The 15,800-nt window shown below is 47.3% G+C and overlaps 1 protein-coding gene and 1 long non-coding RNA gene across 8 annotated transcripts in view; one reads left to right on the top strand and one right to left on the bottom strand.

The window, feature by feature from the left end:
- LOC144720582 (rho GTPase-activating protein 24-like) overlaps window positions 1-15,800 on the top strand; it is a 96,922-nt gene that overhangs the window by 73,194 nt on the left and 7,928 nt on the right. For all 7 annotated transcript variants that reach the window (XM_078597415.1, XM_078597416.1, XM_078597412.1 and 4 more), the window contains 2 exons: window positions 6,959-7,172; window positions 11,861-11,993. In XM_078597415.1, the coding sequence (XP_078453541.1) occupies window positions 6,959-7,172; window positions 11,861-11,993 (347 nt within the window). The remainder of the gene's footprint in view (window positions 1-6,958; window positions 7,173-11,860; window positions 11,994-15,800) is intronic.
- Window positions 8,908-14,120, bottom strand: LOC144720586 (uncharacterized). Its single transcript, XR_013585779.1, has 2 exons — window positions 11,842-14,120; window positions 8,908-9,673 (listed from the first exon to the last, which is right to left on the bottom strand). It is a non-coding gene; the product is annotated as an uncharacterized LOC144720586 (long non-coding RNA).

Genomic DNA, 15,800 nt, shown 5'->3' with positions numbered 1-15,800 from the left:
TGCCGGCCTTCGTAGGTGCTCGCTAACAGCACTTGCCCCTACATCACTTGAAATTGTACCTCCCCTTCGATGCAATTGTGATCAGATTATTGGGGGTGGCCAGAATATTTGTGTGCACTCTCACACGATCCAGCAGAACCATCAGCCAGCAGCAGCTCGTCGGAGATTGAATAAAGATCTTGCTAATTTGTCTCATTAGCGTGATTTATTCGTTTGGCTTCGAGCCCGAGCTCTCATGCTGAATCCCCCACGCTGTTCACGAGGGCCAGGCGTGGGTCGATGCCACATCCGCAAACAGCTGAGAGGTCTCACACGCACGCGCACGTGGTTGCCTTGCGTGGTTGCCTTGCGTGGTTGCGTGCGTACGTGGTTGCGTTGCGTGCGTGCGTGAGCGCGCACAAGAGATCCCCAAACAATCTCCATTTTTCTGCAGTTTCACTGCGTGACCTTTGCAAGGGAGAAATGTACATCTCGTGCGCGAGCAGTCGCCTTGAGATGCAATTGCGTTTAGGTCCTAAATATACGTTGGGGAAAAAACTTAGCATCGTATTTTATGAACCCTGTTAGCCGCAGTGGTGCAGTGAGTTGCTTAGTGTGGTTGGCATGGGTCCTGGTGTAAGGAATGAAATGAAAAGAAAACTAACAATTTTTATTTTACCAGGTAAGGCCCACTGAGCTCTTTTTCAGAAGCAACCTGGCCACAAATGATAGCTAAACAAAGTGACGTAAGTGAAAATGTATAGCAGTAGCCAAATACCAAAAAACGTGTTCATTCTAAATGTGGAGGGGAAAACTCGGAGGACCGGGAGAAAATCCACGCGACCACGGGGAGAGGACATGCAAACTCCAAACATACAACAGGTGTCAGGGTCGGGATCGGGATCGAACCCACGACCTCCTGCATACCAGGCGAGGTAGTTAACATCTTGGCACCACAGTGCCCCAAATGAAGGCCCGTGTCCAATCCTGTGAATCCCAGTGCAGTGACACTGCCCGCACACCCGATAGCCCTGCTACTGGGTGCAATTGCGATCGCACATTTGGCCCACAATAAATTTCAGACGTGTCTTCGGGCTCGAGTGCTTCTGAATAAAGTGCAAATGCGAGCCATGTTCCGTCATAAGGTTTTGTTTTTTCTCCCTTGCAATTGCCACTGGGTCCGCTGAGTGGGTTTACATCCTTGTGGACATGCGGAGTTCATGGAGTACAGGAAGGAGCATTCTTCAACTGCTGTGAACCCTTGCTGAGCCCTCCCTGGCTGCAAGGTTAGCTGCTTTGTTTTTGAGTTTAGTGAATAATACGTATTTTCATTCGTGCCGCTCCTATTGCTAAATTTAACACGAAAATAAATAACACTCCGTGAAATATTTTTCATGCTCAGACTCAAGACTTTATTTACACTGGGGGTATCCGATGAGCTCTTTTTACACACATGTCCAGTAGGGGCGGGTCAGAACGTTACAGCAACAAACAATACATAGGGATCCATAGAGTTACATAGAGACTCGAAGACCACAGGCCAATACCGTGATGGCAGTTACAGGGCATTGCAGGCTGGAGGGAATGTGCAAATCTAACCAGAGCAAAACCAATATCTTATTTATACGAAACCCAGGCCAGAACCTATTGCAAACAGGATAAACAATGAATAGCGCTTAAAAAAACAATCAAAAGTGTCAAAAATTATGTCACATACGTATATAAATAAACCATATATACAGCCTCATTTATAGCAAGCACTCTTTTTGAGTTGGCAAAGTTTTGATTGACCCCACCTATAATACTATTGTGGAGCCTCAGTTATGTATTTTTAGCAGGAAAAAAACTATGAAAAATACATAACATCCAAACTAAAACCAAACTTTATTTTACCAGGTAAGGCCCAGTCAGCCATCTAGCGACCTGGCCGCAAATGATAACTCAGCAAAGCGGCTTATCATGTGGAAATGTCTAGCAGCCGAATACTCTAAACGCGTGATGTTGATTATAAATGTGGAGGGAAAAACCGGTGGTCCCGGAGAAAAATCCACACGACCACAGGGAGAGAGGACATGCAAACTCCAAATATACATGCACTGGGGTCGGGATTGAACCCACGACGTCCTGTATACCAGGCGAGGTAGTTAACATCTCGCCACCGTGGCATCCCACTGCCATGTGCCGAATGTTGCCCCGATTATCTGCACCTTCTACGGTATGTCACTTTGTGTGCCAGTTGTACGCTGCCTGAAAATACCATTAAGGGAATAACCGTGGCTGCCCATCCTGTACAGTGTTCACTGAGCTGCCTTGTTCCGTTAGCAGTAGAGTAGTTTCAGAAATCTCCGTGTGATAACGTCAGGTCCGGTGGGGGGAGGGGCGTGCGTTTAGAATTACCAAGGCCGAGGTAACAGTTTCAACTTGTAAAGCTCCTGCACAGTATTCGCTCACTCCCAGAAAGAGAGAACGGCTCAGAGGTGCGAGGAAAAACCCGCAGACGATCGGGAAAGGCAGCGAGGCGGTTATCCAGTGCCGAATTTCGCCCGCTCGCAAGCTCTGCAGTCCTATACATATTGAGGTGTTATCGGCCAATTCATGAGCGTTCACACGTGGGAGGAAACCGGATCACCCGGAGAAAGCCTGCGCGTGCGAGGGGGCAACGCTCTATCCCCGTACAGATGTAACAGGTGGGGTCCACATTCTCCTTGGTGAGCCAGGTTTATGGCTCCTTGATGGACACAGGAACGGAGTTTCGTAACACGTGTGCGGTGATCCACCTACCCTCGTTGCCTCCACACAGCGCTGGATTACAGACATCCGCGTGCGTAGCCACCACAGCCAGGCTAATACCGTTGTTGAATGTGTTCTTTTTTTTTTATAATCTGTTAGCCAGAACGCTACGCACCGCTTGATGTTGTATCTCCCTTAGGTTATAGGATGAATGGCGAAGCATTGAACCGCACTGATTTCAGTCCTCTTAGCGTCAGTTGTGCTTAATGTCATGAATTTTGCGGCGTTAACAGCTGGATGTAAGGTGGGATTCATTCTGGTTCATGGGCCTTTGGCGGCACGTCAAAGTGTACTTGTTCTATTACCTGTAAGTGTATTATACCGTGGGGCATTGATTTATTGGTATCTTTTGTGTGCGAAGGAAATAGCGCCATAATTTGCCCTTAGCGTTGTATTGTGTGTGGCTTTTAGGGTTTGCATGAAGATTAATGGGGAAAGTAATAACAATGTCAGATGCACTCATGATTGAGTCATTACACCGACCAATTTAATAATGCAAACGAGCTAGAGGCAGGGAAATTATTTGAAGAATTTAACAAAGAATGCTGTAGAGAGGGGACTAAAGATAAATACGAGCAAAGCAAACGTCGCTTGCGAGAATTTCACGACATGAAAGGACATTATTGTGAAGAGGGACACAACTGGAAACCACTGCAGAGTATGTACCGTGCATGTACGTAGGGACATTATTGACGGCGTGCCGAGATCAGAGCGATGCGATACAGATGCGAGCGAGGGCAACGGGATTGAGTGATTTTTCTAAACAAAAATTTCATTGAAAAAAAAGGCAACTTACCAATGTGCCTCGTAAACAAAAATAAGTACAAATGACCTGCAATGGCACATGATTGGAACCGTGGATGGGAGAGGGGAGAGATCGGGCAGGGGGCGGTCGTGTGGAGGAGCTTGAAGACTGTGAAAGCAGTGTTCGTCACTGAGGGGGTGGGGGGGGGGGCACTGTCACCGATAAGACATCATCAATTTGAGGGCCGCCACACATTTGAAACCATTGGGGGTTTGACAACAGCACGATGACGACGATGATGGGGGTGTTTTCACCATTTGTATATTGCACTGGTCAACAAAAAAAATTCTGGCCTGGACTTTTGCAGCTGTTTTAGACTAATTTCAGGGTGCTGATTCCAAATCTGATCTCAGATTTGCTCTATCACATCTCATTCTTATGCTATCGGCATACACCATTTTCATTGATTTTACCCGAAATTAACTCTGTCACTTATGATTGCAAGTTGTTGCGAGTCAGTGACTGCTTTAGTGTTAAAATATGGTGCTGTATTTTTATGATAGTGTGTTTTATAATATAATTTTATGTAGATATCCACATTTATTAAATATTTTTCTTCGGCAGTTTTTATTGAAAATGCAATATGTGATATCTCAAAAACCTGATGTGATAGACAAAAACTGATGCCAGATTTGGAATCGGCACCCCAAAATTACATTAAAAGCGTTGGAATACCTTATGCCAGAAAAAGTGTGTTGACCAGTGTTATAAAACCGTTGGAATACCTTGTGCCAGAAAAAGTGTGTTGACCAGTGTTATAAAACCGTTGGAATACCTTGTGCCAGAAAAAGTGTGTTGACCAGTGTTATAAAACCGTTGGAATACCTTGTGCCAGAAAAAGTGTGTTGACCAGTGTTATAAAACCGTTGGAATACCTTATGCCAGAAAAAGTGTGTTGACCAGTGTTATAAAACCGTTGGAATACCTTATGCCAGAAAAAGTGTGTTGACCAGTGTTATAAAACCGTTGGAATACCTTGTGCCAGAAAAAGTGTGTTGACCAGTGTTATAAAACCGTTGGAATACCTTATGCCAGAAAAAGTGTGTTGACCAGTGTTATAAAACCGTTGGAATACCTTATGCCAGAAAAAGTGTGTTGACCAGTGTTATAAAACCGTTGGAATACCTTGTGCCAGAAAAAGTGTGTTGACCAGTGTTATAAAACCGTTGGAATACCTTATGCCAGAAAAAGTGTGTTGACCAGTGTTATAAAACCGTTGGAATACCTTATGCCAGAAAAAGTGTGTTGACCAGTGTTATAAAACCGTTGGAATACCTTGTGCCAGAAAAAGTGTGTTGACCAGTGTTATAAAACCGTTGGAATACCTTGTGCCAGAAAAAGTGTGTTGACCAGTGTTATAAAACCGTTGGAATACCTTGTGCCAGAAAAAGTGTGTTGACCAGTGATATAAAACCGTTGGAATACCTTATGCCAGAAAAAGTGTGTTGACCAGTGTTATAAAACCGTTGGAATACCTTGTGCCAGAAAAAGTGTGTTGACCAGTGTTATAAAACCGTTGGAATACCTTATGCCAGAAAAAGTGTGTTGATCAGTGTTATAAAACCGTTGGAATACCTTATGCCAGAAAAAGTGTGTTGACCAGTGATATAAAACCGTTGGAATACCTTGTGCCAGAAAAAGTGTGTTGACCAGTGATATAAAACCGTTGGAATACCTTGTGCCAGAAAAAGTGTGTTGACCAGTGTTATAAAACCGTTGGAATACCTTGTGCCAGAAAAAGTGTGTTGACCAGTGATATAAAACCGTTGGAATACCTTGTGCCAGAAAAAGTGTGTTGACCAGTGATATAAAACCGTTGGAATACCTTGTGCCAGAAAAAGTGTGTTGACCAGTGATATAAAACCGTTGGAATACCTTGTGCCAGAAAAAGTGTGTTGACCAGTGATATAAAACCGTTGGAATACCTTGTGCCAGAAAAAGTGTGTTGACCAGTGTTGTCGGGTGCCGCACTCAAGGCCACCAGAGGGCCGCTAGTGGCCCCGTGGGCCTTGCGATGAAGAACGCCGCTGTGAAGTGTGATCTAGACATTCACTCGCGATTGGATTGAGAGCGAGTGGAGTGTTTTGGATTTCCTAGATGTTTTTATTGGGACTATCACGGGATGCATAATATACACCTACATTGCATTGCATTAACTTGTCATCTACTTGTGGTATGGCGGTTTGGGAAAGTATTCATGGGTTTTATGTTCACGGAAACTATATCGAATCTACATGCCGACCATAATCTATTTATTCATATATTTATTTGCCCATTCGTTTATGTATTTACTCCATAACTGCTTGATTTTGCCGAGACCGCCACAACGTGGGCGTGGAATATGCCCCCGACAAACGCCCGGTTGGACCTTGTGACGGCCGCAGGCGAGCGGACGGGACTCAGCTAAGGCCCTCCTCGAAGGGACCGTGGCGCTTTCGGCCACGGCACTCGTCCCCGGACGCTGCGGGCCGTGGGCTCTGCCCACCCCTGAGAGCCCGCGGCTGCCTCCCTGGGCTGCCCATACCGGAGAACGCCGCCCGGTTGCAGGGATCAATTAAGATGGATTAACGGGAGAGGTGGCCCAGGGGTTGGTCATGGGTCAGAGCACTGAGCTGCCACCGTTGAGATCCTAGTTAGAATCCGGGTTTCAGCCACCCGTCATTAAACCGGGTTCTCCGGTGTCCACCTACCTCTTCCCCTCTCATTTTACTCCCCGGCCCTCCGTGCACTCTCCGCTCGGGCAACTGAGGATTCATATCAAAGCCTCCAGTCAACCTTGGCTCGGAGGGGGAGGTTGCTACTTCACCTGTGCTGCCCGATCGTCTGGAACTCGCTTCCCCCGGCCGTGTGTGATATTGACTCCCTGCCCCTGTTCAAGTCCAGGCTCAAGACCTTACTCTTTTCACCGCCGTTGACCGACTGTTACTATATCTTTCTTAATTAAATTTCCTTTTCCCAGGATGCCCACCTGCCGCACGTCTGCATAGCATCTTGAGATGTGGTTGGATTTAGAAACAGGACTGTAATAATCCAAAGTGAACTGTGTTATAAGTCTCGGAGCTGTGCACTCACTCATGCTGACGGATTCATTCACTCAGTCACCCACCCTTTCACCTACTCACCCACTTACCCTCTCGCTCACCCACTTATCCGCTTACTCACTCACACACTCATTCGCTCATCCACTCACATGCCCACTCACAACTCACCTTCTCATCCACCCACTCAATAACTCACTCATTCACACACTCGCTCATCCACTCACTCACTCACTCACACATTCACCATCTTACCTTCTCATCCCTACACTCAATAACTCGCTCACTCACCCACTCGCTCATTTATTCACTCGCCCTACCCACTCGCCTGCTCGTTTGCCCACAGGAGTGTTTGGCCAGCGGCTGGAGGAGACGGTGCGGAGCGAGACGGGGTCGGACGGGGTGACGGCACCAGCCCCGCTGCTCGTCACTCAGTGCGTCAACTTCATCCGCTGCCAGGGCCTGGCCGAGGAGGGCCTCTTCCGTCTGCCGGGCCAGACGAACCTGGTGCGCGAGCTGCAAGAGGCCTTCGACTGCGGCGAACGCCCCATCTTTGACGGGTTCGTGTTTACACATTTTTTTGTCAAACCGCTGCTGCGGTGAGGATCTTCCCATGCCCCGTGCAGGTCTTGGGAGTTGTCTGACCAGAAAAAAACTATTTTTAATTTTACCAGTGAAGGCCTGCTGAGCTATAATATAGCTTTTTTCACAAATGATAGCTCAACGAAGTGGCTTATCACGTGGACATTTATAGCAGCCAAATACTCTAAACGAGTGATGTTGATTCTAAACATGGAGGGGAAAGACCGGAGGACCCGGAGAAAAATCCACGCCACCACGAGGAAAGAGACACGCAAACTCCGAATATACAGCAGGCGTCAGGGTCGGAGTGGAACCCACGACCTCCTGCTGCATCCCAGGCGAGGGAGATAATACCACAGTGCCCCAAATGAAGCCCCGTGTCCACTTCCAACAAGCCACCACCACGGCGCCCGATTAACTTCTCCATGCTGGACAGTGAGGGTTGACGAAGGCAGGGAGCACAGATTTTGGGAGCTGAGTGCAGTATCACGGCGTATATCGCTGCATTGCTGACCACTGACAATGCAGCGCTGTGGAAGTCTACAACGCCTGTTCTGGTGTGGTGGTCGCCCATCCAAGCGATATCCAGACTCAACCCAGATACTGCCTGACTAAGTTGGGCATCGATCTTTGTAGTCCCGTTATTTTTCACGGAGACCGTAGCAAACCGACATGCTGAACAGAGCAAGAAGCATAAGATCAACCCAAAACTGTTTAAAAAAAATAATATTTTTTGGGAAAATTTTACATCAAAACAAATCCTCTAGGACTAAAAAACTCCCAAAAGATTGCATGATCTTAACATTCTTCAAGGTCTCAGCAGATGCATTTAATCTCCCATAACTGTCAAGAGACTTTTTTTGTTGCCAAATTCTTACCTCTGGTCCAGAGTTCCTAACTCCAGTGCCTCATCACAGCTCCCTCGACAACGTGTCCAGGAGCAGCAATTTAGCGGGGGATCCTGGCCGCTCAGGTTTAAGTCGCTTGACCACACCGCGTGGGGATGTCGCACACCGCATGCCTGAATTGATGCCAGACCCAGCCTCCGCAGTGGTGGGTGGAGCGATTGATTTCCTTCTCATAAACAAGCTGCAGTAGATACTTGCATGTTAAAACATCTGTGCTGCAAGCAGCAGTCTTCAGTTCGCGGCTGTTACAGGCATAAGAAATACTGCCGTGGCCTAACGGATAGGACGCTGGACTTACAATCCAGATGTTCACCTCCTGGCGTGGCAGATGAAAAAATGGGAACGTTTCTTAAATTCCCCACCCCCCCCCGGGCCTCCATCCACCCAGCAGTATAAATGTAACAAGGCAGATCGTATGAGCGTATTGGAGTACATGGCAGACAGCCTTGCACTTTGGGAATGGCAAGGACGCCGAATGCCCTTGTAATTTGCTTTTGATTTGGGCCTGTGCTCAGCAACCGTGATAAAAGGAACCTCCAGTAGACCCAAGAAAACGCAAATGTTTTCGTTTAATCCCAGCAGCACCCGTGTGGTAGGTACACCGCTCGCTGTGGACGCTGCTGAACGCGTTCAGGGCTCCTACTAATCCCCGTGTGGCTTGGCACGCTTACGACCTTGTAGCAACACAGGAAATAACTGCAGTCAATCGCCTTTCTTTTTGCTTGCCCCTTGCAGAGAACATCCCTGCTGGAATTTGCCCTCGCCAAGTAAAAACAATTAAAACAATCCAGAGGGCAGGCGCGCGGAAATGTACAATAGACTTTATTTGAGTACGCTGGAACATACCTTTACTTCAACCCAAAAATAACCCAAAGACATCTTTGAAAAATAACACGACGCACTGTAGTACTATAATAATCATCATCATCATCATCACGATCATTGTCAATAACAAACATCGGCGTGTAACTGTCGACTCTTTAATAACGTCGTAAAATCGTAATCATCGTCGTCGTCGTTGTCGTCATCATCATCCTCGACCACTGTCTTTCGTTTCAACGTCAGTATCCGCGCATGCGTCGTTTTTTCTCTCCTTCTTCTTCAACATCTTCACCATCTTTCTTCATTCATCGCCAGCGGGAACGATATTCGCGGCCTTTAGAGATCGCGCGCGCTCGTTGGCTTGCGCGAGAGCGCTGATGGTGACAACGACGCGGAACGTTCGACCGTGAACTGCACCGGCTCTCGGCGCGTGCCACTCGCTCCGACGAGAGTCGCGACGCCAGCCGATGCTCAACCGCAGCACGCTGCATTTCTTATTTAATATATATAATAACGTCTTTTAATTTCGACAGAACACAACTCCCTTCAGTCCCCATAATACCGGCGAGAACATGCAACACGTTTGACGGATCTATTATCGGCGTGGCTAAAGCGCTCGAAAGCAATGGACGGCACGGGTTTTGCTCGAATCGGCGAATAAGAGTGATGTGCGAGTGAGTGGTTCAAAGGATGATGGATTTGAGAGGCATGCAAGACCACGTCCTTTCTTCAAGGTCTTTCATTTTGTCCTGAAAAGCAATCAACGGCACCGTATTATTTTATACGCATTGTAAAGCTGTGTGCATTGTCTGCTTTTTTTAGTGCCCATTTGTATGCGGAGTGCTGCAGTGATATGGCCCCGTGTTTTTTTTTTGTAAATATTGTAAACCCTCAGTATTTCCTGAAGAATGCCAGCCGGCCAAAACATCGAGGTGTTTTTTTAATTTTTTTTTACCAGGGATAGGACTTAAACAGACGCCGTTATATTTGTATCGACCTTTGTACCCAAGGCGTCGGATGCGCGCAAGAAACGCGTGCGGACGAGCGATCGGTTGCTGATGGCCAGGGCCAAGCAAAGTTAGCCCTCGGGCAATGCATGTGTGAAGAAAGTGTGGGCGGTGCGGCAGAGTTTCGTTCACACAAAAAGCAATGAAAGGAATCGTGAGGACGACAAAAAGAAAAGCCCATGCTGCGGCTATAATGGGGAAAAACAATAAAACGAGAATTGTGACGGGGGGGGGCGGGGCGGCCTCGTTGGCGAGGAGCTGACTTGGCACTAAAAACCGCACCTCCGATTTGGCAAGGTCGGCTACGTACGGCGCGAAAGAAGTTCCAACGTACGTACCCACATACAAAACGAACGGTTTCAGTCGCGGGGAGCAACGAATTTCCTTCTGCCTATTTCAGGGCAAATTACGCAGTGAAATAAACAAGCGTTCGTTTTTTTGCTGTTGAGGCGCGAGAGAGCCGCCTGCAGCCACACGTGCGCTGTTGCGCTGTCAAGAGGTGGGTGGCTTTGACACGTATTAAAGAGCGCTGAATCGGCACTGCCATTCTCTGGGTTTAAGCTTTTGTCTACCACTCGGGATTAAACCGGAGGGGGTTGCTTGTGAATATGGGGAGTCGTTTCTCCGCCCAGTTCTCGGACGATTGCATAAAAAATCTCATTTATGAAAAAAAGTTTTCCCATTGCACTTTCACTTGGCCATGGATCGCGCTTCTCTCCGGATGCAATGAAACGGGCCAAAGGAGAGAGCAGGGAAGCCCCCCCCCCCACCACCACCACCGTCTGGCGGGCGGATGGGGCAATGAAGACACCGCTGGGATGAGGCATCGTGACCCGGCCAAAGTATTGCGATGTCAGCTCACGTGATCTGTCAAAGCCACGTCGCACTCGTAAATATTCTTAGGTTTTTTCGGTAAAGTCACGTAGGTAAAAAATCAAAATTAATAAAAGTTAATTTTGATTTTTTACCTACGTGACTTTACCGAAAAAACCTAAGAATATGAATACTTGCAGTCACGGTAGCTTCAAATCTAGAATCGTTGTAAATAGTAATAATTTATTCACAGGCCTTGTCAATTCACTGCCCATGCCAGTCGTCAGGGTTGTTTGACCGTACTTCACCATACTGGTCATTGCGGGCTGGTGAAGGGGAGAAGTTTATAATAATGGTTGTTGAGCTGAGGGCATCTGGTAACCAACCAGGCAGCATTTGTTTCACAAGGCTGGCTCTGCTGATGAGACCCAGAAGATTGAAACCGGTCGAGAGTTTGCTTGGTTAAACAAATGCTGTTTGGTGATATTGGTTCTGGAAAGCGAATAGTCCGATGGACCAAAACACATTTTATTTACGTGTGGAGACACTGAGCAAAGTTTTGCCTCAATACAAAAAGCATTTCCGCGTACACAATGTTGGCTCTTTCAGCTACAAAGCCCTTCCCCACAGCATTGCCCCACAGTTCAGCAAATAACGTTGAGACCTTCTCAATGCACTGCTAGCCGAAGGCCTTCCCACCACGTCATCAGACAACCCCCACGTGACCGCAGTACACGACAATAACAATAAATTTGGGTTTATTTTTCCGTTCTGAATCCGAAGGCCCCCTTCCCCGTCGCAGGGCCAAAGCCGAGCGCCCACGTGCCCGCGGTGTTTGTTGTGTCTCCCGAGCGCGTGTGTGTGTGTCACGCGTGTGTGTGTCGCGCGCGTGCCGCAAGCGTTGTCACACGTGTGTCGCAAGCGTGTCGCGAGCGTTGTCACACGTGTGTGTGTGTGTGTCGCGCGTGTTGTGTCTCCCGAGCGCATGTGTGTGTCGCGCGCGTGCCGCAAGCGTCGTCACACGTGTGTGTGTGCGTGTCGCGAGCGTGTCGCGAGCATGTCGTGATCGTGTGTCGCGAGCGCTGTCATTTTTTTACCGGGCGTGCGGCTCCGCAGGGACACGGACGTCCACACGGTGGCCTCCCTCGTGAAGCTCTACCTGCGGGAGCTGCCCGAGCCCGTGGTGCCGTTCTCCCTGTACAGCGAGTTCCTCTCTTGTGCTTCTCTCCTGGCCAAGAACCAGAGCGAGGTTAGTGGCACCACTGTCGAGCGCAAACAAGCGAGCACCGACGTCCTACATTTTTTCTTTCTCCTGCTCGTAGATTCTCTTTCTTCACTCTCATTTTCCGACGTGCGGCTGAACTTTTATTAAAATGAACACGCGAGGGGAGGTCTAAGAAGGTGGGGGGCGGGGGGGGGGTTATCATATGAGAGGGCTAGGACCGTCCCAGAGCACTCACATTTGTTTTAAGAAATAAAGCCGTCAAACTGGCGAATAAATATTCCCCTCCCCGAATATTTGTTGTGCCATGAACGAATATTTGTTCCCCACTAGGTAGTCGGCAATAGTTGGATGTGTTGCTTCTCCTTTCGAAGATTGGTTCCTGCTTGGTTTTAATAGCAATGCAATCTTTGCATGCGAGTCTGTGTCCACGTATATCGACTAAAACCTGATATGTAAGATCACTTTCTCGCCCTTTTTGTGAAACAGTGGCTCGATTTTCGTTTTAGTAGAGTATACATTTTTACACACTATCTTTTTGGTTCCAACTTTGTCCTGACCCAATGTGGTCCCTGACCCAATGTGGTTGCATGTTGGTTCTTGTGGAAACAAATATTCTGAGGAATCAATATTAATTTACAACAACATTGCTGAGATCCTGAATTTTAGTTTTTATCCTGATAGCCGCCATAGTTAAACTTGGAGTCCTCAATGCGGTCATCAATGACTACATACAAAGTCAAAATCGATGTTGGTTTCCACTTAATTTGGCAACATTTCCGCTCTCAGAATTACAAAATAATTTAAACTTGAATTGAAGCGTTCGTGACTGCAGGAATTACTCTTAGCTTCTTTTGGTAAAGTCACATAGAAAGAAAATGTATTAAATAATAGAACACGACGTTTCGATTGCAACACAAGCAACCATCATCAGGTAGAACTATATTTGAGAGAGAGATAGAACACAGACACGGAGACACACAGACATACACACAAGCAGAGAGAGACAACACAGAGACACATAGAGAGAGACACACAACATAGACGCACAGACAGACACACAAGCAGAGAGAGACAACACAGAGACACACAGAGAGAGACACACAACATAGACACACAGACAGACAAACAAGCAGAGAGAGACAACACAGAGACACAAAGAGAGAGACACACAACATAGACACGCAGTCACACAAGCAGAGAGAGACAACACAGAGACACAGAGAGACACACAACATAGACACACACAGAGAGACACACAACATAGACACACTGTGTCTTTGTGTTGTCTCTCTCTGCTTGTGTGTCTGTCTGCGTGTCTATGTTGTGTCTCTCTCTCTGGGTGTCTCTGTGTTGTGTCTCTCTCTGCTTGTGTGTCTGTCTATGTGTCTCCGCGTCTGTGTTTTGTCTCTCTCTCAAATTTAGTTGTACCTGATGACGGCTGCTTGTGTTGCAATCGAAACGTCGTACTCTATAATTTAATTTATTTTCTTTCTACGTGACTGTACCGAAAGAAACAAAGATTTAAAAAATAATTGGTTTGACTGCTACATGACAAACATTTATCTGGGGCAGGATGGGTGGGAATGTGGATTTCATGTTCTAGTGGCGACAAATGAGGTCACGTGAAGCGGTCACAGAAGCAGTTCTGTGTTGTCACATTCCGTGGGCCATTCTCATTGCTCACGTGCCGTGATGCCGATACAACAACCGGGTTGAAAATGCTATGAGATCTCTTTTACCAGTGGCAAAATATAATGGTAGGTTTTTACCCTTTTAACTGGTACAAAGCTGACACCTTTATTCAAGGCATCATGTTTGCAATGACCACAACACAAGTAGTCAATAAAGCAAACAAAAAGAAGCAACTCTGATAAGGATAATAATATGCACTGTCCTTGAAGTTGATTGGCCCACACCCGAGACGGCTTTCTTTAGAGCCTAGTCCCCATTGGTGTAGGGCCAGATGACACCAGAAGGCGTACAACTCAAAAACAGTGCAATATCAGAGTATTGAGAGTTCGGGGTGAACATTTACGCTATGAGATCTCTTTTACCAGTGGCAAAATATAATGGTAGGTTTTTACCCTTTTAACTGGTACAAAACTGACACCTTTATTCAAGGCATCATGTTTGCAATGACCACAACACAAGTAGTTGTACGCCTTCTGGTGTCATCTGGCCCTACACCAATGGGGACTAGGCTCTAAAGAAAGCCGTCTCGGGTGTGGGCCAATCAACTTCAAGGACAGTGCATATTATTATCCTTATCAGAGTTGCTTCTTTTTGTTTGCTTAATTGACTACTTGTGTTGTGGTCATTGCAAACATGATGCCTTGAATAAAGGTGTCAGTTTTGTACCAGTTAAAAGGGTAAAAACCTACCATTATGGGTTGAAGATGGTGAAAAAGACAAAATGAACAAGTTTTCAGCAACCTCAGAGCTACGTTTTCATTGGCTGCATTTTGTTGCTTATTTTTCCCATCGTTCTAACGCGAGTTCCCCTTTTAAATTGCCACCTCTATCCTGAACAACACAGTAGTCGGCAGCAATGTATATCAATGAAGAATCCGTAAAACGAGAAACCGTAAATAGTGGACATTCTGCTCGCAGAATGTCTAATCGGTGTTATCACTCCCAAGCACTAAATGCCATGTTTAAACAGACCATGGTTAAATATTGACCCGCGGGAGGAGTTTGTGTTAGGCTCCACGAGTGAAGAGCGATGATAGTTGGGGTGCTCCAGAGATTCCTTCACGTATGTGGGGGAGGGGGGAGGAGAGCGGTGGCGCAGTGGTTAGCGCACTACATTCCGCATGCCGTTTTCCTCTTTCTCGTACGGCGGGGTGGAAAAGCAATCGTTTTGAAACGCGTTATCGGTTCAACGCGAAGTTGTTTCAACCAATACAATGAGGCTGCGTGACGCTGTGTGGATGGCAGCAACACGGCCAGGATGTGTTTTTCGATGGTTCGGACTTTCACCACCACCACCACCCAGCAGGAGTTCGTGACCCCTTCCCATTTGTGGGATGGTAGAACGCGCGTCTTGACCACGCTCAGCGCGAGCCACAGTTGCCGTGCGAGAGAGAGAGAGGTCACAATGAGCCCGGCGCTTCCACACTCGGCTCCTCGGCGATGAGGATATTTATTTATTTTGCGACGTCGTTCTCTTCGGCTGCCAAGAGCGGAGGCGCCGCATCCAGAAATTGGGGGGGGGGGAAAGATTCCTCCGGATTTCGGCCGACGGCGGAGGGCCGCCGATCCGCTCTCTCAACTCTGGACGTGGGGCGATTCCTCCCCCTGGCGGTCGTTTGCTCTCACGGACAACGCATCGCGAGCGAATGACGCCGATTTTTCTGGTGGTCGGTCCCCCCCCCGCCTCCCTCCCGTCCACCGGAGTTGTGAAATTGCAGTCGTTGAGCCGCATCTGCACCGGTCGTACGGAAGAAGTATGACCTGTGTTTTTGATTTAGTGCGCTGATCTTAAAGGTGCATTGAAAAATGTTGACACTCCGACCGATGCTCCTGCTGTTGTGTAGTGACTCATGCAGCCAGCTATGGCTGCAGAGTTTGGTGGTACATGTTGTTTACGTCGTTTATTGTGAAAATTCGGTCACAGTTCCTATGACCTGCACTGTTTCATTGCTTCTATTGCTTTATTTTGGTGATTTTTGAAAAGTTTTTCGGTTTGGCCATGTTTGTTTGTTGTAGTACAGAGTTAGACTGGTGGCCTTAATCTAAGTTGTCTTGTGGTTGTTGTTGATTGTTTGACTTGCATCCCACTGGGATTTTTGCACACAGCGTTGGTGTACGGTGCTTTTTCTGCAATATTTA

This window comes from Lampetra planeri, chromosome 9 (assembly GCF_965212315.1).
Source record: "Lampetra planeri chromosome 9, kcLamPlan1.2.h2, whole genome shotgun sequence".
In the NCBI taxonomy this organism is placed as follows: domain Eukaryota; kingdom Metazoa; phylum Chordata; class Hyperoartia; order Petromyzontiformes; family Petromyzontidae; genus Lampetra; species Lampetra planeri.
Note: the sequence above shows the minus strand (reverse complement) of the source record. Positions and strands in the feature narration are given on the sequence as shown.